We start from the raw sequence: 25383 nt of genomic DNA, 5'->3' as shown, positions 1-25383 counted from the left end.
ATCTAGCACCTCAGTCAAATCACATTACTTCACTGAGCCTCAGTTTCCACACCTAGGAAAATGAAGGGAGCAGACTAGAGGACCTTTAAATCCTCCCACCTCTAAGAGTCTGTAAAACTCATTTAACTTGAGTTTCAGTTTCTTTACCTGTAAAAAAGGGTACACTGCTGCCTATTTCACATAGCTGTTGAGTTTCCAGTACAATAAGGAATTCAGGCTGGGCGCAGTGGCTCACGCCTATAATCCCAGCACTTTGGGAGGCTGAGGCGGGTGAATCACCTGAGGTCAGGAGTTCGAGACCAGCTTGGCCAACATGGTGAAACCCTGTCTCTACTAAAAATACAAAAACTAACTGAGCATGGTGGCCGGTGCCTGTAATCCCAGCTACTTGGGAGGCTGAGGTGAGAGAATCGCTTGAACCTGGGAGTCAGAAGTTGCAGTGAGCCGAGATAGTGCCACTGCACTCCAGCCTGGGTGACAAAGCAAGACTTCATCTCAAAAAAAAAAAAAAAAAAAAAGGAATTTAAAACACTTTGCAAACTAAGGCATTGGCCATCCTCGAAAGGGTTCTTAGCTCCACTTTCCTACCAGGGGACTCTCAGAGATGGCCAAAGGCCTTGTGGAGGCCAATTCTTTCCCTTTCCCTCCCAGCTACAGGCATCCTAAGTCTTCCCCTACTTGGGACTACAGGAAGGATGGTACCGAGACAGAGAGTATGTGACTCAGAGTTTACACAGTTTAAGGGGCAAGACAGGAACCAGACAGAACAAGTTTTGTCTGTTTATTTAAAAACAGAGTATCATTTTATGTACAAATATGCACATATTTACATAAAATGTACATATTAGGATCTTAGATCTTCAGGCTCCACATTCAAAGTCCTCGGCTGGCTGGGGAACGAAGGATGGGAGCCTCTCCCTTAGGCCAGAAATCCAGCAGATTTCAGACTAAGAAGAGTTCGGGTACTAAATCTAGGTATTCTGGCTGAGTGTATCTGGGTGGGCCAGCTAAAAATAAACCTCATTGAACTCCAGCCCCAACCCAGAGAAACATCCAGAAGAGCCTTGAATTAGTGATCCAAAACCCAGGGGGAAAGGCGACATTCTCACCCCTAGCACCTCCTTCACCTCACCTGAACTCCTACTCTCTTGGTCTATAATCACTGCTCTCTCTCTCCCCAACACCACCATTGAACAGGAGCCCTTGTCACCAGGTCCAAGCAACTCCCCAAGGTATCACAAACAACGGTGGATGCAACTTTACCTTACCCAGTAACCACGAGGCTCACATCCCTAATTCCAGACTCCACCAGCTCTCAGGTGCCCTCCCAAGGGGCCGCTTGCTTGAAGATGCCTTGGAAGGAGCCCCTTTCACAATCACAGGAATTAACCCCCTGGTGTTGGAGGGGCCTCACTTTAAGTAATCCCAGTAGTAAACATTGGATAAATCTAAAGGCTTTCTTTAATTTTTTTTTCTCTTAGTAAAGGATTCAAAGCAGACACAGTGGTGTACACCTAAAGTCCCAGCTACTAGGGAGGCTGAGGCAGGAGGATTGCTTGAGCCCAGGAGTTCAAGGCCAGCCTGAGCAAAATAGTGAGACTCCATCTCTAAAAAAAATAAAAATAAAAATAAAAATAAATAAAAAATACAACTAATGGAAAGGGCAAGAAAAAAAAAGAAAAAAATTAAAAGTGATTTGGAGCAGTATTCCTGCAAGAAGCTCTCGGCGCATGTATATTTACAGAAAATATGTACATGCAGCAGGCCCAGAGGCCACCAGAGGGCAGAGGGCTTCTGTAACAGTTCGAGCCTCTGGCTGACCCGGGGCCTGGCTGCTTCACACTTGCCCCCACGGCTCCGACGTGGTAGGAGACAGGTTCCCTCACACCGGAGGCAGATTCCAGCTCCAGCTATGCCCGCACACCTGGGTCTGACCCACAGTCTCCACCTCTCACCTCCAACCTCTGCATCATTAATACTGCTCTGGGGTCTGAGAAAATACCTGCTTTTTCAGGCAGAGGTCACACACAGCCACATGACACACACGCCAAACCCTGACAGTGTTGCCCACGCAACCACTCAAATCCTGTGGCACATACCCCACAGTTCACTTGACTCTGATATGACAGCATAATACACACCACGGACACAGTCACCCCTCCAAGGACACAGTCACCCCTCCACACACACAGTCAGTCAACACTCACACAGGCACACATGCACACACACAGTGACCTGCATGCATGGTGGGAGAGACTCAATCGGTGGAGCCCTCCCGATGAACAGAAGGGTTGGAGGTAAAGGTCAAGCAGTCAGTGGGATGGGGAGCGTCTTCCGCAAGAAATGGGGGTGTTTAAGGAGGCCCCCAAGATGAGCTAAAATCTCCCATGTCAACAGAAGGAGCCAGGCCTAGGGAAGGGAGGCAGGCCTGGGTCAGACCAGGTGTCCCCGCCCATTGATATAGATGCCATTGCCTGTGGGCTTGGCCCGTAGGGTCCCATTCTCCTGAACAAAATGGTTCATGGCCTGTTTGATGCCTTCATCCTGATCCTCCTCCTCGGCCCGCCCAGAGCCTGGAGACAGCAGTTCAGTCTGCGTTTCTATCTCCCTCACCGTGGTCAGCGTGGAGTAACTGCGGCCCTCGGGCTCTTCACTCTGGAGACCAAGGGCAAAGGGCAAGTCAGGAACAAAGGCAGGGCAGCTGGACGTGGTGGGGCACGGCTGGGTCATGGTGGGATGAGAGGCCAGGCATAAGCAGGGGTAACGGTTGCCTCAGAAGCGTAGGGGCCCAGAGGTCGGGGACCAGGAACAAGTGTTAGGCATGGGGAGAGGGAGGCGGGAGAACAAAGATGTAGCAGAGATGCGGTGCTGGGCTGCATGAGCCAGGGCTAAGGCAAGAAGGACTGGTAAGGGGGCTGCTGACGCACCATATCTGGGACCAGGACAGGGGCCCGAGGAGAGTGGTGGGGACACCGGTGGGGCCGGGGGCCTCACCATCACAGAGCAGCTACTGTTGTCCTTGAGACTATCAGGGTGGCCCTCGGCTCTCAGCCCTACACTCTCCTCCGGCTGCAGGGCCCAGACACGGGGCAGTTAGAACAGGGCTCAGCCTCCTCCCCTCAGCCTCTTCCCCTCTTGTCCTCCACCAGCCTCCTCCCTACTTGCCTGTCCCCCAACCCAGCAGATCCATTCGCTCATGGAAACAAACATCCTCATTTCCCCACTGTGACCACAGACCCACCCTGGAAGCAGAACTGATGGTGGCTTCCCAGAGAAGGCCCTAGGCCAATGCTGAAGGGGGCCTTCTGGAGCAGCCCTAGCAGACCCAAAGCAGCTACACCCTCTCAACTCTACCCCGGCCAACCCCAGCTGTGAGTCAGTGGCTGACCCAGCAGAGAGCTGTGCTCCTGGTCTGCAGAGGGGCCCAGGCACAAGCAGACCCCAATGCGACCACACCCCTGCATGCATACACCCAACCTTGGCACACACCTGGCTCCTGGGGTCCGTGTGATGGGAATGCAGCCGCCGGATGGAGTTCTCCCTGGTCAGCGTCAGCTCCTCCTCACTGGGAAAGACACACCCTTGTCAGGAGCTGAGGGTAGTTGCAGCCTCCCAAGGTGAGCCTATCCTGGCTGAGCCTAGTGAGACAGGCCTGGAGGGTGTGGGTGCCGTGCTGGCCCTGCAAGTGTGAGTGTGTGGCTGCTGGTGGCAGTGCGGCTGGAGAGCGTGTGTGCTGTGTGCATGTGCATACTTGGCAACATCCAGGCACAGGGATCTGACCCTCACTAGGGTGGAAGGATTGAGTGCTCCATCTGTGCTCCAGACCCTTAGCTCCTCCTCAGCCCTAGAAAGACCCTGCCCACCTCTAGTCTGAAACTCCTCAGTTTTCAGCCCACCCAGCCTCCTCGGTCCCGGCCCACCTCCTGCTATCCTCTTCTTTGTTCTCAGCTTAGTTCTACCCACCCAGGAGTGCCCAGTACTCACTATTTCTGGGTCATCTGCTGGGCCTTGCGCCGATGGTATCGGGACATGAGCACCACCACCACCACCAGAAGGCAGAACAAGAGTGCGGCGATCACACCCACCACCACCACCGAGGCTGACACTAGGTCCACCTGCTTCCCAGAGTCTTCCTGGGGGTCTGCTGGAGACAGGCCACTGTCTGAGGTGGAAGCCTGCAGCCACAACCCACCCCAGACCTCACAGCTCCCCCGCAAAACATCTAAAACCACACCTCAGTTTGATTCTCTGCAAGACACACAGCGCAGCCCCCTCTGAATAAACACTTTCCCAATTCACTGTCTCTGTCTTGCTTCCTGCTGCCCCCACCAAGCCCTTGGCCCAGGTCCCTTGTCCCTTCTGCCCCAGTGCTTACCAAGAACATCCACAGTGACCTGAGAATCCCTCGAGGAGAACTCATTGCTGACATGGCAGACGTAGATGCCGCTGTGCTCAGTGGTCAGTGGGGGAAAGCCCAAAGTGTCCCCATCCACTTGTACCCCACTGGGCAGAGGCCCATCCAGCCTGGAAGACAGGGAAGCTGAAGGGTGCCAGCCAGGAAGGACTGAAGCCACCACCACCCAACGTGTCCAGACAGCTCTCCACCCTCCACCCCCATGACGTCACCCAGAGCCGCCGGCTGTTCCCACGGTGCCCCTCCCTCCACCAGGCAGGTCTAGGCAGAGGTCCTTTCTCCCTGCTGCCCAGCCTGACCTGGGCACTCCACACACACACCCGGGGAAGATCCAAACGTGTGCCATCCCACATGCTTCCACAGGCATCACGTCATCCAACACTGGGTACCAGGTACACATGTTATAAAGTCCACACAACAGGACAAATCCACTCCTAGCTGGGTGTAGAGATAATTGGAAGATGTGACTGCCTGCTCCAACACCCGTGATGTTGCATGGCAGGATACATGAACATAGCCCCAGGCACAAGACCACAGGCATCGCTCATATACTCACATGTGAGAACATGCCCGTCATGGGCTCACATACATGTGTACCCAACCTCTCCCTGACTCTCTAGATATTTCAGACCTTGGAAAAAGGCCAAGGATGCCTTGAGGGAACTGGAGGTAGTGGGTGTTTTTGAGGTGCTAGCAATATCGTGGTGGTTATAGGAGTGTTGGCTTAACAACAATTAGAAAAAGACACAGCTGTCTTGTGCATTTTATGCACTCACATAAATATATAAAATATTAATATCGAAATATTGTGTTATATTTCACAATTTAAAAGTCAGACAAGGCCAGGCACAGTGGCTCACACCTATAATTCCAGCACTTTGGGAGGCCAAGGCGGGCGGATCACCTGAGGTCAGCAGTTCGAGACCAGCGTGGTCAACATGGTGAAAGCCCATCGCTACTAAAAATACAAAAAACTAGCTGAGCATGCTGGCACACACCTGTCATCCCAGCTACTTGGGAGGCTGAGGCAGGAGAATCTCTTGAACCTGGCAGGTAGAGGTTGCAGTGAGCCAAGATCGCACCACTGTACTCCAGCCTGGGCAACAGAGTGAAACTCCATCTCAAAAAAATAAAAATAAAAGACAAGGGCCGGGCGTGGTGGCTCACACCTGTAATCCCAGAACTTTGGGAGGCCAAGGCGGGAAGATCACGAGGTCTAGAGATCAAGACCAGCCTGGCCAACATGGTGAAACCCTGTCTCTACTAAAAATACAAAAATTAGCTGGGGGTGGTGGCGTGCACCTATAATCCCAGCTACTCGGGAGGCTGAGGCAGGAGAACTGCTTGAACCCAGGAGGCGGAGGTTTCAGTGAGCTGAGATCATGCCACTGCACTCCAGCCTGGCGACAGAGCAAGACTCTGTCTCAAAACTAAAATAAATAAAATAAAAGACAAAAAATTTAAGGGCTTATCAATTTATTCCCTATTAATGACCATGTATCTTAGATTCCCTGGGCAAGCCAATAATATTTGGTGACCATACATATTCTTGTATGATGAGTGTAATAATACAAGAGATCTGAACACATACCCCAATTTATTTGGGGGCTCAGAATATATTGTCCCATTCCATAGTGGTATATCCTGGCCCTGCGAGGGGAGGAACCTAGTCTCAAGTTAGGCCTTCCCCAGGCTCGGGCCCTTACCGCGTCCAGTTGTATGAGGGAGGGGGCTGCCCTTCACTCAGGCACTTGAGCATAGCTCCTTCTCTGCCAACGTGCCACAGATTTTGGTCTTCAAGGCCCCTCACAGAGGCCTCAGCAAGGACTGGAATGGGAAGTGGGAGGAGAAAGAATGGGAATGATGCCTTTGATCATGTGGTACCTCAAAGGGCCCTACCCCCACCCCACCCTGCCTGAAATACCCTCCCCTTGCCCTTCTCCATCCTACTCCTGCTGCCAAACCTAGCTCAGCCCCACCCTGCTGACAGCTCCTGGCCACACTGTTCCCTCCCGTCTCTAAGCTCAGAGAGTCTATATTGGTTTACCTGTACAATGAGACCATAACTCCCTCAAGGTAGTGATCCATCACACATTTTCTGGATGTCCTGTGTTGCCTAGCATAGTGCTAGTTATAGAACAGGTGCTGAATAAATGTTGCCTGATTCTTCAAAGGTGTAACAATCCTACTAGTTCATTCATTTCTTCAACAAACATTTGTTGAGGTCCTACTTTGAGCCAAATGCTGAAAACAGTCTTATCCCCTCCAGAGGCTTGAAATCTAACACTGGGAAAACAATATCTACCATTTACCAAGAGCCTTCAATGCGCTAAGCACTGTGTGAGTTGCTCTGTGTTCATAGTTTCTAATTCCCATCAAAACCCTCTAAAGTTGGTATGAGTTATAAATAATTATACCCATTTTGCTGATGAAGAAAATGAAGCCTAACAAGATTGAATAACAGCTGGTAAGTAGAACTAGGGCTTGTCTAAGTTTATCTATTTCCAAATCCTAAACTAATATTTTAGAAAGTGCTTTCAATTCCGTGTTTATAATTGATTCTCCCAACAACCCTGTGAAACAAGGCAATCTCTTTTGTAAAGATAAGAACACAGAAGCTCAGAGAGGTCTATCCTCTGGGATCGGGCTCCAGGTCTTCCACATTTGGACTAGTGCTCTGTCATACTATAGCCTCCAGGACCCAGGCTGGCCAGCCTGGCATGGCTTAGGGACCTATGGCATCTTACCAATCTGCTGAGAACCCCTTGGGCCTCCCTACCCAAGCATCCAAGCACTTACAGGACACGTGGAGGATGTGGGTGATCCTTTGGTCCTGGAGCAGGCCAGGATGAGACACCACACAAGTCAGTGGCTGGCCATTCATGCTGCGGCTAGGCACCAGGTGGAACTCTGAGGTGACAGCAGCAGAGCGGGAGTGCTTGAAGGAACGGCTGGACGTTGTGCCTTTGACCTCCGTGTCCCAGGTCACGCTGGGGGCTGGGCTGCCCTCAGCTGTGCAGGAGGCTGCCAGGGTCAGGCCCTGGCCCTCTTCTAGTGCTGGACCAGGATTCAGTGAGGGCAGGGGAGGCACTGCAAATGGGGAAAGGCAGGGGTCACAGGTCTGTACAATCCCTGTCAGGAGGCTCACACTCATCGCATTTCAGTCTTGCGCAAGTACAAACTTTCAGGCCTGCTTTCCTTCTCTTATTTCGTGGAGATGCAGATGAATGGTAGAAATTCAGGTGACTTTGTATCCTTCTCTACTGTGTGAATTTTTTACAATGAACATAAGTTATTTTAAAAAATAAAATAATGAAGTAATTAAAAAACTAACCAGATATCATCTACCTAATAATAATAACCACCATCTAGTAAGAATTTACTATGTGTCAACTATTATGCTAAATACCTTATAAATGTTATCTCAAATTCTGTCAACAAACAGGGAGTTAGGTATTATTACCTCTATTTTCCAGATGAGGAAACCAAAGCACAAGGAAGTTAAGTGACTGTTCCAAGTCATCAGCTATTAGGTGACAAAGCCTAGATTTACACTTGGGTTTTTATTTTTACTCCAGGGCTGATATTATTAACTTGTATGTGAGTAAAGGGAAACTATAAAAACCTTTATTTATTTATTTATTTATTTATTTATTTATTTATTTATTTACTTTTGAGACTGAGTCTCCCTCTATCACCCAGGCTGGAGTGCAGTGGCACAATCTTGGCTCACTGCAATCTCCGCCTCCTGGGTTCAAGCAATTCTCCTGCCTCAGCCTCCTGAGTAGCTGAGATTACAGGTGCGCACCACCACACCCAGCTGATTTTTGTATTTTTAGTAGAGATGGGGTTTCACCATGTTGGCCAGGCTGGTCTCAAACTCCTGACCTCAGGTGATCTGCCCACCTCAGCCTCCCAAAGTGCTGGGATTACAGGGTGTGAGCCACCTCACCCAGCCAAAAACCTTTATTTTTACCTTCAAAATATTAACACAGAATGGAAAAGACTTAACTTGACCATAAGTCCAGAGTTCACCACAAGTGCCCACAATATAAAGTGATGGTTTAAAAAGTGATTGTGGCTGGGCGCGGTGGCTCACGCCTGTAATCCCAGCACTTTGGGAGGCCAAGACGAGCGGATCACGGGGTCAGGAGATCGAGACCATCCTGGCTAACACGGTGAAACCTTGTCTCTACTAAAAATACAAAAAAATTAACTGGGCGTGGTGGTGGGCGCCTGTAGACCCAGCTACTCGGGATGCTGAGGCAGGAGGATGGCATGAACAGGGAGGCGGAGCTTGCAGTGAGCCCAGATCGCGCCACTGCACTCCAGCCTGGGCGACAGAGCGAGACTCTGCCTCAAAAAATAAAAAAAGCGATTGTGATCTCAGACCACATTCACTGAAGGTCCATATCAAGGAAGGTATTAGCTCCATTGATCGTGTATGGCCACACCATAGCTGGGCCTGTGTTCACAATCAGGACCCACATTGTAAAAAATACCACGGAGCACAGGATGGTGAGAGAGGCTTTGAAATTGTCCTTGGTGGAACTGTGTCAAGAACCAGTAAGTTTAGCTTGGAGAAGAGTAGATTTGGGTGGGGCATGACAAAGGGCCTCTGCTTTTGGAAAGGTTGTTGTGCAGAAAAGAGAATAAGCCAGTGCCACATTGCCACAGGGCAAAAGTAACTGAGGGAGTTTCATGTCGTCGGAAGGAAGAACTTCCCAATAAATGGATTCTTCCCCAGCTTTTGGGGTTACTTGGAGAGAATTTCTGGATTGGGTGCGAGGATAGCTAGCTGGATGAAGCTCCCTCACCTGAACATGACCCCACTTTTTATTCCTGTTCTACTTCTGCCCCATCCATCTCTGCAGTCCCCATCTCTGCTTCCCCCTGCATCCACAGCGGCTCAGACCATACCCAGAGATCCCCTCTTACCCAGCACTCGGAGCCGCAGCCGCGCCTGGAAGCTGCCGGCGGGGAAGGTGCTGACCCGGCACTCGTACTCGCCCTCGTCCGCCTGCACTGCGTTGCGCAGGAGCACTGAGCCGTCCAGGGGGTTGCGTGGGGGCGGCGGCTGCTCCACGCGGCCCTCGTAAGCCGGGCTCACATGAAGCCCGTATTTGGAGTGCAGTAGCGCTAGTTCCTGGGCGCCTTCGCCTGCGTCCACCCGAGCCCATGCCACTTGACCCACTTGCTCGCCGGAGTCCCCTCGGTAGAAGCAGGGCAGTTTTGCGTCCTGGCCCAGCACCACAGTTACCACGTCTGAGGTCTCCAACTCACCCGCGCGGCATCGGCCTGCAGGGGGCAGAGAGGGACAGCCACCATTAGGGGTGCTGCCAGAGCTGGGGGAGCACAGTCATAATGATAATGACAGCAAAGGTGGCGGGAACTCCTGGAGCATTTTGTGCTTGCAAAGCACATTCAGTTCATTACCTTATTAAATCTACAAAACATTCCCAAGAGGTAGGCGTTATTATCACCATTTAACAGATGAGAAAACTGAGACCCAGAGAGAGGAAGTGGCTTGCCTAAGGCCACACAGACGATTTATGGAAGACTCACACCCTCTTGCAGCCTAGGATTGTATCCTGAGTAGTTGCAAGCTAGGAAGCTGTAACAGAACAGGAGACCCAGCCTCTGCACTCAGGGAGCTCACAGTCATCAGGGAAATGGAATTTATGCACAAAGAAACAGGGAAAGCCGTGAACAAACTTTCAGAGGAGGTTCAACCCACCAACCGGGAAAAAGTGGATAGTTTCAGAAAGTGTAGCCGGGAGCCACGGCAAGAATCCAAAACTGCTGGTATCTGGAATGGGGCACATAGGGTAGGAAGGGTCTATTCAGTAGGCCCTTTGGAACATTCTTTTCATGGCTTGAAGATGAGAGACCTGGATTCCCATAGCGCAGGAAGTGTTCCATGTGGGAGGAAAGGCATGAACCAAGGCTCAGAGGCAGGAATGAGCAAGCCACTAAAGACAGAAAGGGCCCAGGTCAGAGGCCCAGAGAGATGAGATCAGGGCAGACACACAACAACCGGGTCAGAATTGTAAGCCAGAATCGGAGGACAAGGGACAAAGGGCTAGTACAAAGGGCTAGTATTTAGCATATTAATGAAGCCCTCAGGGATTCTGGAATCAGAGCTATCCATCATGTTACTTTATCTGCAAATAAGGATCCACTCCCTTCTCTCATGGGACTTGAGTTCTGCTCAGGAGCAAGAGATACATATGGAGACACATATGGAAACATGTGATGATGGTTTCTGATTTAGTGCTCAGGGGTGTGTTACAGGCCAACTGCGGGATGGGGCAATCACTACGGGACTGAATCATTTGGGAGGGCCCCATGCATGAGTTGGGTAGGATTAGGAGGGAGAGAGAGGCCTAGAAAGGCATTCTAAGTCAGGGACCACGGTGAGCAAACACCAAGGAGATGGAGAAGGTGGCTTGTTTAGGAAGCAAAGAGGAGAGGACCCAGCCTAAGACAGGGTGTGTGCGTTGAGCAGGAGTGGAAAATATGGTTGGGGCAGGGTGGGGCCAAATCACCAGGGAACTTCCATACCAGCAACGGAATTCAGACTTGGTCAAGAGGAAATGGGGAGTCACTGAAGGTTCCTTAGCCAGGGAGTGCCATGAGCAAGTGGTGAGGGGCAGTCACTGAAGGCTGCAGCTGCAGCCTGGGTGCAGTAGTGCTAGGGTGGAGAGGAGGGGACAGTTCTGGGGGGAGATTTGACAGGGATTTAGTCACTGACCAGAAAGAGAGATGAAGGAGAGGAAAGACTCAAAGGCAGCTCCTACATTTCTAGGATGAGTAACTTATGAGGGAGACAGGGCCTGAGGATGTTCATTGCTGGGAATAAATAAATCTGGAGTCATGGAATCAAAAGTGAAATATGGGGATTGGGGCCTGGGGGCAGAGCAAAGGAACATGCTGGGATGGCAGGAGCTCCTTGCCTTGGAACGCGTGCCCCAGCAACCCCCAACAGTGTGTTGTCCGTGCCTCTGCCCAGCAAGCCACACACCTTGTTGTTCCTCACCTCTGCTCACACCGTACTCCCTGCCTGGAATGCCCTCCTCCCTATGTCTGGTAGCGCCTACTCATCATTTAAGACTCTGCTTAGACATCATTTCCAGCAGGAGTCCTCCCTCCTCCCACCCCCACCCCAGGCAGCATTAGGTGCCCTTCCTCTGTGCTCCCCAGCACCCTGCTTTCACTCCTGTCACAGCACTTTATCCCTGTTTTCTGGGCCTGACATCACATATGGAACCATTGTTTCTGATCTAGTGCTCAGTGGTATGTGGGTTCCGTCAACACTTATTGACCAAGTGAATGAATGAACCGGTGAATTAATAAATGAGAGAGACAGAAGGAAAGTGTAGAATGAGGAGGAACAGGCTGGGCACAGTGGCTCACACCCTAATCCCAGCACTTTGGGAAGCTGAGGCAGGCAGATCACCTGAGGTCAGGAGTTTGAGACCAGCCTGGCCAAAATGGTGAAACCCTGTCTCTACCAAAAATAAAAAAATTAGATGGGCTTGGTGGCGGGCGCCTGTAGTCCCAGCTACTCGGGAGGCTGAGGCAGGAGAACTGGTGAACCCAGGAGGTGGAGGCTGCAGTGAGCTAAGACCATGCCACTGATCTCCAGCTTGGGCAACAAAGCGAGACGCTGTCCCCAGCCAAAAAAAAAATGAGGAGGAACAAGCATTGGGCTGGCCAGGGAGGAACATTACATGGTAACCTTGGGGTGGAGGCAGGATAGGCTGGGCTAGCTAATTGGGTTCACTGCCAAAGGGAGCACCTCCAGACTGGACAGAGGAAAAAAATAGGGATGGAAGGAGGCAGGCATGGAGGGAGGAAATGAAGCCCCACCAGAATGGATCAGAGTTTTAGTGAGGCAGCACATAGAGCACAGGAAGGGGTTCCTGTGGCCCTGCTACCAGAAGGAGAGGGAAGAAGGATGCTGTTGGGTGCTGAGAGGGCCCAGATGGGACAGGATAGACCTGCAGGGCCAGATACCAGGGCCCTGACCTGCCTAAGCTAATGTTGGTCCCACCCAGCCCAGCCTGGGAGTCTAGCTAACCACCCGCACCCCTCCCAGGCTTCTTCTCCTCCTGGCACTGGAAAGAACAGGGCTGCCAAGGAAGGGCTGTGAGTGAGCTTGGGTAGGGGATCTCCAGCACAACATATCCTCTGCTTCAAACGCTGATGTCTGTGAAGGTCACAGGGATCCGAAGACCTGCCCCATTAGGACACTCAAACCTTTCTAAAGACTATTTCTGAGACAATATCAGATGGCATATTTTCCATCCCTATTCCTATACTAGCCAACCACCTGCTGCCTCCCCACCACTAATCACCTATATTTCCCTTGGAAAATACCTTCTTAGGGTACAGCAGGCATTAGATACCCAGCACATGCCTGAATCTCAATCCTCCGTGTTCTCACCTGTAAGTCCACGATCCCCACCCCTAGGGGACAAACTGAAGCTTCACAGACCGAGGAACCCAGTAAAACAGGAAATTCCCTTCTGGATATCTCCCACAGATCCTCATTGTTCTAAATCCACTATTTAGTAGGAACATCTCAGCCTGAGGCAACACCCTCCTCCAGCTGCGTACCCCCCTACTACCCTAGGGTACAAGAGAAGAGAAAATAGAATTTGGGCCCTAGAATCCCTGTCCTTGTCTAAACAGACCCAGAAGTCCAAGTTTCCAGGCCAGGGCAGGCCAGGACTGCCTCCTCCTTCTCTCCTCCACCCAGTGTCAGCCTGGCGTCAGCATGATGATGTCATCAGACCAAAGGAGACACATTGCCTGCCAGGTGAGGTCACCTTGAGGGCATGTGGTGGCCAGGCCAGGCCAAGCCCACGGACCCTTCTATTGCAAATTGTTTACTGAGGCTGGTGGACTCCGGCTGGTTGGACACTCCTCCCTCTGACCCTCCCACCCCTCCTCCCTGGAGCACCAGGACGCTGGTCAGGAGCCTTGGTGACTCAGAAGCTGCCTCACAGCAGCAAGCCTAGCCACAGCCACCACCACCTTGCGCAAGGGAGAGAACAGGCCCAACTGGCCAGACGGGATCCCTGCCCTTGGCCTCCCCCACCCTGGCTAGGCCCCCACGGGCCTCTTTGGAGCCCAGCCCTTTGTGTACCCCGCCCGCTCCCAGACAGGCCCTCCATTCCAGGTTTGGGCTGGCTGGCTGTTCCCCACCCTATGCCTGGGTCTCAACTTCCTTTCTATGTGAGCCTGGCCTCTGATCTCAGGAGGGGAAACTGAGGCTGTCACTTGCTGACACCCAGCCATCAAGAACATCTTTAAGGAAGTATCTTTTCTTTATGAGGGGCCTTTCTCCATCAGTATCCCCTGCTGGGACTTACAGGTGTGAATGGAGGGGATCCTAGAGGTGGGTCTGTGAGAAGGAGGAAGGGAGTAAGTATGAGTTTTTTGTGTATGGGGAGCTGCGGCTGAGGGCCTGGCCAATCTTAGTGCTGGTTCAAACGCATGTGAGGCTATCTCCTTGCATAAAATGGTGGGTGTTTGGCACATATATGTGTTCATGTCTTATCTTAGGGGCATATACGTACTTACTTGTCTGTGTCCAGAGGGAAAAGCTGTGTATCAGTATGTGTGAATGCGTGTGCACACTTGATTCCGTGTGCGTGTCACACCCTCTGTATGCATGGAGTGCATTCTTGTCTCGCGGAACTCTGCACACATAGTAAATATTTTGCTGTCAGTTTATCTTGGCTTCCACATGTCTCTCTGTCTCAGCTGCCCTTGGTCAGTGGTATGTGGCTGTGAGCCTTTGCCTCTGCATCCTGCCGGGAATGTCACCCCCAGCATCCTTCCCCACCTTACCCCAAGACTTGAGGACATATTCATCTCAGGCTCAAGGTGAAGTCACTGTCCCTCCAGGTGATGGGAACTTGCCATTAAGGACTCCCCAGAAGAACAAAACAAATGTTCCCTCTCCCCTTGCTCCTCAGGTTCCTACTAAAAGGACTCTCAACCTTCTCACCACTACCCCCAGCCACTCCCCTGGGCCCCTCAGCAGCTCTGGCCCCCCAAGGAGGCCTCTCCCTGGGAATCTCTGTCAGGGCTCTGCTGCTGCCACCACCAGAAAAACCAGCTCTGGCTCCAGGCCTGGGTAAGGGTTGTCTGGTGTGGGTTTGGGAGGGGTGAGGGGAATCCTGCCTGGGGCTAGGGGGAGGGGTCCAGGCTGTCTAGGGTCTCATGCTCCTTTGTTAACTCCTGCCTCCCCTTACCTGACAGCAACAATCTCCACCCAAGAGCTGGAGTATGCGGGTGAGTCTGGGGTGAGAAAGGACCTAGGAGGGACGCACTGAAGCTCCCCATCCAGGACAGGTGACACAAACAACCCAGCAAACCCCTTTCCATCCACTCTTTCCCCCGTAACCTTGGCCTTGGAGTGCTAAGGAACTTTAAAATCCAGAAGATTCCCTCTCCGCCTTCATCCACCTCCCTCACTTACCCCCCATTGTCCTAAGCCCCCCAGCTTAGTGAGAGCTTCCCAGCCTGGGCAAAACGCCCACCCACAGATTAGTGTCTGGGGAGGGGGGCCACACAATCACAAAGGGAGATGAGAACAATGGGGAGGACAGGCCTTGAGGCAGCCCCACTCTGGCCCAGACACAGCTCCCAGCACAGATAAGTCCCCTAAACCCCCCGGAGCCAGAGTCTGAGCCTGGCTGAGTCACCACAACAGCCACACTGTGGGTGGGAGAACCGGGATTCAGCTTCTCCCAAACTCCTGAGATCCTAACCCCTGCTCCACACTGCCTCTCCACCCACCATGGTCAGCTGTGCCCCATCCCAAATCACAGCCTCAACTCCAGCTCTCAAGACACACCAGATTTAGAGGGAAGGGGGTGGGGGTGGCCAGAAAACTATGAGAAAATCTCCTGAGGCCAGAGGCTGCCTGTTCCAGTGAAAGAGTGACCTCAGCCGCCTTCTCCACAGCCTTCCTTCAGGAGGCATGGCAGATGCCTCCCCAGTTCTGAACTTCACCTCCTCTTTTTTTTTTTTTTTTGACACAGAGTCTCACTCTGTCACCCAGGCTAGAGTGTAGTGGCGCGATCACGGCTCACTGCAACTTCAGTCTCCTTGGATTCAGGCAATCCTCCCAAGTAGCTGGGACCACAGGTATGCCACCATGCCTGGCTAACTTTTGTATTTTTTGTAGAGACGGGGTTTTGCCATGTTGCCCAGGCTGGTCTCAAACCCCTGGCCTCAAGGGATTCACCTGCCTTGGCCTCCCAAAACGCTGGGATTATAGGCATGAGCCACCATGCCTGGCCCCCTCCTCATTTAGATTCTCTTCCCAAATTAAGACCCTAGGCTTCTCTACTCCCTTCCCTTCTGACTTCGTTCCCCACATCACCTCCATCCCTTCTCTCTGCCTAGACTTCGGTCAGAGCAAGGGCAAGTTTTTGGAGGCTAGAACATCCAATCATTCTCTCCTCACTGGGCTTCTGCCCCAAAGTAGCTAATCCCCATTCACTTTGCCTAGAGGACCCCCAGATCCTGAGGCTGTGGTCCGGCTGATGGAATCATGAACTCTAACCTCCTCATCTCTGTAGCTAGGGTCTCCTTGGCCCGGCCTCCTTAAACACTAGGGTGGGAACAGTGTCACTGGGGTCACAGGGCTTCCCTGGGATTCTCCCAGTTCTCACCACCTCCCTTGCTGGCTTCCCTGGGTTTGGGTAGGTCCTACAGGAAAGGGCCTGCCCCCCTCTGTAAACAGGAGTAGAAAAGTAAGGATGGGCCCCTCCCTTTTGAGGAAACTAACTTCAGACAGAAAGCTGATCCTAACCCCCAGAAGGCAGACCTCAGAATGCAGAGCACCACTTGCCCTCTGGTCCTGCAGGGCTCCTGAACCCGACAAAGAGCTAGGGACTAGGATCCTAAAGGGGGGAGGGGTGTCTTGTGGATTTGGGTCCCTCAGCCCCAGGGCAAGAGATGGGGGAGGGAGAAGGGAGGAGACCTCACCCGGAAACTCAACCCATTAAGGAGAGACAAAGAGCTGTGGTGCTGAGGCGCCTCCCAAGCCTGGGCTCCTTTCCCTGTCAGGGGTGGGGCAGGGCCCTGGGGCTCAGAGCTCTAATGGCCCAGGATTTGGGTGGGGGGTGAATTTGCAGTAGGGCCAGGAAGTCAGTATCCTGGGGAAAGGTACTCTGGTACCCTCTGAGAGATGGGACCAGAACCCTTTCCTCCTCCTATCTCCACAGCCAGACCCACTGATCCTTCCAACACCCCAGCACCCCACTTCAGCCAGCGCTGGACCATCACAGAGTCATTGTATTTCAGAGCTGGAAGGTCAATAGAGATCATCTGGTCCTAGCTCTCGGTCTACTGAAGTCTGGTTTCATCGCTGCCCAAGGTTACTAAATAGATTAATAGCAGAAACGGGATCTGGACCCAAGACTCCTGACTTCCCAGTCCAAGGATTTTTTCAGAGACATGAAACATTCCAGGTTCCTGGGAGCCATTAAGGAGAGTCTACACACAGAAGAGCCAGAATGCGGGTGGTAGTGGAGGTAGGACCATCTGATCCTCAGGCTAGGAGTCTCCAGCCCCCAGAGCAACCTCAGCTCTGTGCAGGTTGTAGCTGCAGCAGCGGCAGAGTGGCCTCCTACCAGGTGCCAGCTTCCTGGGGCAATCTGGAGCCAGGCTTCCTCCCTTACTGCCAGGCATTGCACGAGGTCTAACTAGAAGGGGGTCTCCTTTCCCCTTCCCTGGGCCTCTCTTAGTAAGAACAGTTTTGCCATCATGGAAAAGGAAGGCAAGAACCATGTGATGCAGTCACCATTGCATCCCCAGCATCTAGTATCCAGGTTGTACCCAGTGTGCACTCAAATGTACTATTCTTCAATGAACTTAGAGTGAGAACACCAAGACACTAACCCTGGTTATGCTCCTAACACTGAGCAGAGGTAATCAGGGATTCCAGACATAGTGACCTGGCCTGGGGGCTGGGAGGGAACATGAAAGGGAAGGGCTACACTGGCTCTTCTGAGGGTACTGCTGGAAGCTGGGGGTGGGAGAGAGAGATTGGCTCCTCAGTTCAGAGTCAAAGGAAAGAGATGTTTGTGTGTGTGCGTGTGTGTCTACTCCTAATATTGAGTAATCTTGCAGATCTCACTTGCTTATCTCTCTCAGTTTTTTCATCTGTAAAATGAGAGAGTTGGAGTAGTGATCTCTTTGATCTCTTCCAAGTCCTGAGATGGCATGACTCCACTCTTTAGGTGTGGGTAGATCCCACAGGAAAGTGACTGCTGCTTCCCCAACTCCAGCAACTAGACTCCACCTTTTTGGCCTAAACAAGTGAGAAGGATTATCTGGAAGATGGGAATTAAAACACAGGTGGTAGGGGACTGTGAGGGGATGGCAGGGGTAGGAGCTCAGTATCCTATGACTGGAGGCTGGGCCCATGACCTATAATAAAATCAGAGTTGGAGCAGCCCATACCTCCACCAATCCACACATCTAGGCCTTATTCTCCTCCTCAAAGCTTTGGCTGGAGACAGAAGTAAGGGAATCACTGCCAGATCTTGCTGGGGAACAGAGGCTCCCTTGCTACTGCTCCTGGGCCTGAGAATCAAACTGTCCTGTCCAGATCAGGCCCTATCTTTTGAAGGAGAAATATTTCTGTTACTCATTACCCTAGGAACAGCCTATGGAATCCCACTGAGGTCTCACTGTGCACACACACGCACACACACTCTCCTCCACTCTGAAGATGATACATTCCTATAATTCATATTTGCTCTATATGCATTAGACAGATAGGAGGTAAGGAGTAATACAAGGCATCTAGTTAAGAAAATGGGGGAACAGGAGATGAACAAATGGGGACCACACCCTATCTAGAAGGTTCCCTTCCTTAGACCCCCACCCATCTAAACCCCCTTATTACCACCCTGGCACCTAATACTGTGCCCAGGGAAAGGGAGGGGTCAGAGTGACAGGCATTCTCAGCTCTCCTATAGTCCCCAACAGGTGCCCCAGTCCTGGTGCTCTAGAACATCATGGAGAGATGAGAAGGAAATAAAAATCCCCCATCCACTCTCTGGGCATCAGGCTTCCTGCACTGTGATGACTGCAGAAACCAGCTGAGCCCTGAGTCAGCCCCAGTTCCAGGCAGCCGTTCCAGAGCCCAGGGGGTAGGCCAAGGCACCTCCAGGAAACCCTGGGGTGAACAGGATCCTCACAAGTCCCACCTGCCTGCCCACCTGCACTGGGTCACCATGTCTATTCCCCCAAGACAGCTCAGGCCTAGGCAAGGCTTTGGCAGAGGCATGAGGGATCCCAGACATAGTGACCTGGCCTGGGGGCTGGGAGGAAACAAGAAGGGGAAGGGCTATACTGGCTTTTCTGGGGGCACTGCTGGAAGCTGGGGGTAGGAGAGAGAGACTGTCTCCTCAGTTCAGAGTCAAAGAAAGGAGAATATGTGTGTGCGTGCGTGTGTGTCTATGTGTTTGTGCATGTGTGTCAGTGCCAGGTTGGTCTCAGAAGCAAGTGTCCTGATGGTTCAGGCAAGTCCTACCTGTAAATGATGCCAGCAGTAGCAGCAGCAGCAGCCAGGCCTCAGGCCCCCACATCTCGGCTCCCAGGGACAGGGGCATGGTTGAAAGGCAGACTGCCCAGCGTTTCTGAAGTTCCACAGAGATCTCCCTGGGAGCCGGCTGCAGACTTGAATAAGGAACTGACCCAGAAGGCAGGAAGCTTCAGAGTTCTTGCCTCTCGCACTTGGATCTCCACTAGGGGACCCAGCCCCGGCCCCGTTCTACCCACCCAGCCGTAGCTACCCCCAAGAAGCCGTGATCGGGAGCTCCGAGCTCCCCCAGAGCTGCTTCCCACGCTGTGGCCAACAACGACGGCAGAAACCTGGGAACCTGCTCAGCAGGTCAGAACAGGTGCGTCTCTGGGGGCTGGGCCTGGCACGGAGACTCAGCAGCCACCGCCCCCATGGCCTGGGCTAGCTAATGGGCGCCAGCGAGGGAGGGAAGGAGGGAAGGACCTGGGTGCGGGCGGTGGGGTCCCATCCTCAGCTCCAGGCTTTACCTGCGAGTATGTGGAAGGGGCTATGAAGGGAGAGGCAAGGGTGGGGGCTAAGGGAGGCCCAGGGCACCAGGCCAGGCCAGGATGAACAGGGGCAAGGCCCTTGTGGGTAGAAAGGAACCCAAGCGTCCCACACCCCAGCTAGCCTTGGTACCTCCTGGGGGCCTTGACAAGTTCCCGGATCTCCTGGAGGGTCTCAGCTTTGGAGCCACAGAATCGGAGAAGGCCAGAACTGAGGAGGAAGGAGTCTGTTAGTGCTGCGCTGTATACTTCATTCTTCAGAAGAGAAAACCAAGGCCCAGAGAAGGGGAGGGACTTGCCAGAGGACACACAACTTAGTCTCATGGTTTGCTCAGACACTTCTATCCCTGAGGTAGGGAAGTAGTTCAAAGACCCCTGAGAAAGAACTTACGTAACTCCTCTAACTCCAACTCCATATAGAAGAGGCCAAGGAAGTAGCCAAGGAATTAGCCCTAGGGGTTCCTGGCTTCCCTATCCGGGCCCTCTCTCAGCTTCAACACCTTGTTACCTGGCCAGGAGTCCCAAAAGCACGGCAGCACAACTTGAATGGAGAGAGGTTCCTCTCTACCCTCTCCATGGTCATTTTACCCAGTTTACTCCAAGGGCATTGGACAAGACCACATGTCTGGACTTTGCAAGGACAATCTTAATTTCAAGTACTCTGGCCCTGTATTCCTATAAGTACATCCTTGTCAGACCATGTGTTTCCATTCTGAATGCATAAAAAGTGACCGCCAAGTTACACAAAACCTTCCTGGCCTCCCTGGGATAGCCAGAGGAAGAGGGCATATTCTGAGCCCACTGAATATTTAGTGAAGGGGAGGGGCAACATCACTTGCAGACTAGGGCTAAAACAAAAACCAGGTAAATATAGAGATAGACATGGGAGAAGAAAAAAATCAAGGTTAAAGTTTTGCAATAGGACCCTTCCATCTGGAGAAGGCAGAAAGGAGGAATAAAGAAGCCATAAGGAAGAGTTGTTCTATGTAGATTTTCTACCACCACCATCCCCACCAACTCTACCTGTCAAACTCTTATTCATCTTTCAAAGCTGACCTCAAATGCCACATCTTCGTGAAGCCTTCTCTGCTCCTCCCAACCCAAATTAATCTTTCTTCTATTCTTCCTCAGCCTTTGCTAGTCCTTTTATTATAGCTTATGTGCTCATAATTTGTGCACATCTTATCTCCTAAACTAAATTGTAAGCTTCAAGTCAAAAAAACATTGATTGAGGCCTGCTGTGTGCCAGGGATTCAGTAAATGTATTAAATTGCGGGACAGGGCAAGAGTTGTAGCCTGTGAACTCCTTGAAAGTTGGGCTTGTTTTATGATCTTGTCTCAGTCTTCCATGCTAGGACAGGCCACAGCATTTCATGGGAACTGACTACATTTTGGTGAAGGCATGAATTTCTGAATAAATGAGTTGTCCGGATGGAAAGGGTGGTGAAGTAGGATCAGTAAAGCAGAGATCCTGACTGGCCATGAGTTACTATCCTGAACTGGGCTTGTGACCTGGACTTTACTCCTGTCGCTGGACTATGACCCCAGCTCTGGCTCTAGATGCCAACTGTCAGCAATGACCACGGCAGTGACCTCTTCTTCAGGGGCTATTTCCTGCAGGTCAGAGGCCCTTAAAGGCCAGGCCGGATGCCAGAATTCCCCAGTTTCTCTCCACCTCCAACCCCTTCCCTTCTTCAGGTCCCCACCTGTGCCAGGGGAACAGCCCCACCCAGATGCTGCTTTGAGATCCACTGTGGCAGGGGTGGAGTAGGGCCAGCGGGAATGGGAGGGGGAGCATCCTGTGTTATAATTATAATTATCACACCTTGGATCCTATCGCATGCTTTCGGAGGAGCTGCTTTCCTTCCCACGGATTCACCCCTCCAGGTCCTGGAAGCCACAGGAGAAACTGAGGCACAGGAGTGGAAAAGCAGTTAGTTCTCAAGATGGATATCCAATCTCCTTCAGCCTATCCATTCACAGTATACCCCTGTGAAAGTACTACCAGTCAGGATGTCTCTGAACCCCTGGTTGGGCCCCTTAATCACTCACCCTGAACTCTAGCCATATGGAGCATGGAAGGGGGGCAGAACTGTCCAGAGGTGGAGTTAGGGTATGGCTATACTCATTTTTTCATGGGTATGATGCAGCCTTGAAGTAGGCTAAGGGCACCACAGTGCCTGAGAGGGAGCACTAGAGTCCAGTAGCCCACTCCAGGCCTTTGACGGAGGTAGGGATCTCTCTCCTCATTTCACAAATACCTATCTCAAGTCCCTCTCTCCCCTCCTTCCCCTCAGCCCTGTATGTCTCACAAGGGCCATGCTCTTGGAGAATATGCCCTCAAACTTAGGCCTTTTCTACCCTCTCCTAGGATGAAGGCTGGGGAAGGCATATTCTAGGATTGAGGCTGGAAGGAAATATTGGATGAGGAAGATTTTCAAGACCAATGCCTGGTATCCTGGTTCGGTTCTCCCTTCCATATTGAATTCCCATTCCCCACATGCTCACTCCTACCCTCCTCCTACCCACATTGTGGTCCCTAAGAATGAGAACCATTCAAGCCATGATAGTGTCTTTATCATGTGTGTTTGTCTGAGTGACATTGCTGCGTGCGCGCCTGCACCCATGCATTCCTTCAACAGACATAAAGTGAGTGCCACTATGTGTCAGGCTCAAGGGAGGAGACCGAGACACATAACACATAGTCCCTGCCCTCAAGGAGCCCTCAATCAGGAGAGGCAGACACAGAAACAACTGTAACATGCTATATCCCACCATCATGTGTTCTCTACGTATCTCTGTACACATACATGCTATGCACATATGTGGGACTGTCTCTGTGTGCACAGCAGCGGATGTTCTTCATGATCTGCATGCATCCAAGCATCCGCTTATACCTGTCTCTGTCCCCATGACAGGCTGCACGCCTCAGCCAAACCGGTTGGAGTGGGTTGTGCTGAAATTTTTGTTTGTGTCAATGGGACTTGAGGTGAGTCAGAGAGGGACAAGGATGGGTGGGGTGGTGTGGGGGAGAAGAAGAGTGAGAGTGAGGGTCAGATTGAGTGGGGGAGGGAAGGAGTGGGCCCATGTTGGAAGGGGTGGGAGTGAGAGTGGGGTGCAGGAGGATGAGTTGGGGGTAGGAGTAGATGAGAGAGCTCCTTGGTGAGTAATATCCTGTCTGTCTGCAGTGAGGTCCCAGGTCAGAGAAGAGTCAGAGGCTGGGGGAGAGTCCCTTGTGCTTAGGGAGAGAGGAGGGTGAAAGATAAATCAGAGTAGAACTAGTTGGAAGCATGAGTGTGGATAAAATATTTGTGATCCATTTCTGTACAGCTTTGTCTCTGTGATAAGCTATTCCTAATCTGCTCATTGCAAACTTTCTGCAGTTTGTACAGAAAGGTGTTGGGGAGCTGATGACGTGGTGAAAGATTACCAATATGGGCCTTGATCTCACCCCCCAGGACCAAGGCTTCAAAGTCACTCCTCCTGCTCCTCCCTAGGATCACCCCTGCTCCATCCATGGAGGTATGGGCATACCCCCATACAGAACACAGGGGCTCCAGCAGCTTTTCTTCCCCTAGAAAACACCTTTACTCCCCTCCAGATGGAACTTCACTATGCTCAATATTAGGATGGTGGCCTCCTGTTTTCTAGGAAATTACATCGAAACATTGCCATGTGCTATGTTGTTCTTTGCCTATCCTGCAGGCCCACTGATTCCCCAATACCCAGCCCCCAGCCACATCCTTTAATGATAACCACATTTCTTGGTTGCCTAACAACCCTTGGAGCTCAGGGGGCTGAATTTGCTTGTTCCTTGAGGGCCCTAAAGCTGGAGTGTGCCATCCAGGGGAGGAGGCAGCTAAATGCAAGGCATATTCAGATCCTATTTCTCAGTAGGTCCAGTTGTGTGCAGAGCCCCATCCTCCTTGCTCTCACCCCATGAACTTCCCAAGTTTCCATGAACACACTACCTCGAAATCCAGGACCAGAGTATGGGTTAAGGGACAAATGTCTTTATTTTGACACTAAGACCCCACTGTGGGGAAATTCTACTCCCTGAAAAGGCCCTACGTATTGAAGCTCACTCAGGTCCTCATCAAAAATTGAGACTGTGCCCGGGGACCCCAAACTGGTGCTATAGTTCTAGAAAGCAGCCAAAGGGAAGAAGTCTGGCCACTTCTGGAAAGTTCTAAAGCTCCTTGCAGGAAAGTCAGATGGCTGGCTCTGGTCAGCAGGAAGAAAAGGGCAGTAACCCAGAGAGAAAAACACAGAAGTCGAAACAGTGAGAGACAGATCTCAAGGCGCAGTGAGAAAAATGGAAACTTAGAGACAGAAAAATATACAAATGCTCCTTGACTTTTATGATGGGGTTATGTCCTGATAAGCTCATTGCAAACTGAACATATAAGTTGAAAATGCATTTAATATGCCAGTCGCTAGCCCTAGAAAATATCAAAATTCAAAATTCAAGTATTGGTCCTACCGAACACGCTATCATTTTTGCATCACTGTAGTTAAAAAATTATAAGTTGGGTCGGGCATGGTGGCTCACACCTGTAATCCCAGCACTTTGGGAGGCTGAGGCGGGCGGATCATGAGGTCAAGAGATCGAGACCATCCTGGCCAACATGGTGAAACCTCACCTCTACTAAAAACTCAAAAAATTAGCTGGGCTTGGTGGTACGTGCCTATAGTCCCAGCTACTCAGGAGGCTGAGGCAGGAGAATCGCTTGAACCCAGGAGGCGGAGGTTGTGGTGAGCCAAGATTGTGCCACTGCACTCCAGCCTGGTGACAGAGCAGGACTCCGTCTCAAAAAAAAAGAAAAGAAAAAGAAAAAGAAAAATTGTAGGTTGAACAATCGTAAGTCAGGGATTGTATTGGAGACACACACACACACACGCACACACACGAGTTATTGAAGGGGGAGAATTCAAAGAGACAAAGTGGCTGAAGTGGCCAAGATAAAATCTGAAACAGAGACAGAAGGACCCGAAGAGAAATTTCTGGATGCCATGATTATCAAGTCTTTCCCTCTTCTGCCCTCAATTCCCACCACTCAGCAATGACCCAATGATACTTTCCTACTCAACATTGCCTACTCTCTCAACAACATGAGCTCCTCCCCATCCCTATCCCACCTCTCCATCATTCTCTAACTTGGCTGATTACCACTCCCCTCCACCCTAAAGCCTGCTTACAATTTCACCTTTCTCTCAATCTCCTTCTAGCTCACATCCAGTCAAAGGAGCTCTCAAGATCTGACCTCATGCAGTCTCTTTGCCTGGTCATTTCTCTGTCCTTTTGTCCCTGTCTTTATTCTAGCTGAGCTGAAAGCAAAGAGTCAGAATTGAGGACAGGATGGCATAGGGCCAGGAAGTCAAGCAGCCAGAATGAGCTGTGTGAGAAATAGAGAAGGGTCAGCGTACAGCAGAAGAAGAGTCAAAGAAAGGGCCTGAAGGATGGGGACAGCCTGGGAGACATGGGCAGAGGGAACTGTGGGAGTCTTGAGTGCGACTAAGACCCTTTGGTGCAATTGTTGGTCTCTTTCTTTCTTTTCTTTCTTTCTTTTTCTTTCTTTCTTTCCTTTCTTCCTTCCTTCCTTCCTTCTTTCTTTCTTTCCTTCCTTCTTTCTGTCTTTTTCTTTCTCTCTCTTTTTCTTTCTCACTCTCTCTTTTCTTTCTCTCTCTCTTTTCTTTCTCGCTGTCTCTTTTTCTCTCTCTCTCTCTTTTCTTTCTTTCTCTCTCTCTCAGTCACCCAGGCTGGAGTGCAATGGCACAATCAAGGCTCACTGCAACCTCAGCCTCCCAGGTTCAAGCGATTCTCTTGCCTCAGCCTCCAGAGTAGCTGGGACTACAGGCATGCA

At 51.4% G+C, this 25383-nt stretch overlaps 1 protein-coding gene and 1 long non-coding RNA gene across 5 annotated transcripts; one reads left to right on the top strand and one right to left on the bottom strand.

Annotated features, from left to right (window-relative positions):
* Positions 1-768: 768 nt before the first annotated feature.
* Positions 769-19318, bottom strand: NECTIN4 (nectin cell adhesion molecule 4). Of its 4 annotated transcripts, none has more exons than XM_054435437.2 (9): positions 18984-19318; positions 9353-9712; positions 7214-7504; positions 6121-6241; positions 4376-4524; positions 3985-4141; positions 3490-3565; positions 2995-3069; positions 769-2655 (listed from the first exon to the last, which is right to left on the bottom strand). In XM_054435437.2, exons 1-9 carry the CDS (start codon positions 19060-19062, stop codon positions 2434-2436), a joined length of 1530 nt encoding a protein of 509 aa, XP_054291412.1. In that variant the 5' UTR covers positions 19063-19318; the 3' UTR covers positions 769-2433. The 4 variants fall into 4 exon arrangements, with proteins under 4 accessions (XP_054291412.1, XP_054291403.1, XP_054291422.1 ...); XM_054435428.2 differs by having other exon boundaries at positions 3985-4144; positions 18984-19303; XM_054435447.2 differs by lacking the exon at positions 2995-3069 and having other exon boundaries at positions 3985-4144; positions 18984-19303.
* On the top strand, positions 13595-20493 carry LOC129006121 (uncharacterized). The gene is made up of 3 exons (XR_008491922.1): positions 13595-14564; positions 14690-14782; positions 16666-20493. It is a non-coding gene; the product is annotated as an uncharacterized LOC129006121 (long non-coding RNA).
* Positions 20494-25383: the final 4890 nt, after the last annotated feature.

The sequence above is a fragment of the Pongo pygmaeus genome, chromosome 1 (genome assembly GCF_028885625.2).
Source record: "Pongo pygmaeus isolate AG05252 chromosome 1, NHGRI_mPonPyg2-v2.0_pri, whole genome shotgun sequence".
Lineage (NCBI taxonomy): Eukaryota > Metazoa > Chordata > Mammalia > Primates > Hominidae > Pongo > Pongo pygmaeus.
Note: the sequence above shows the minus strand (reverse complement) of the source record. Positions and strands in the feature narration are given on the sequence as shown.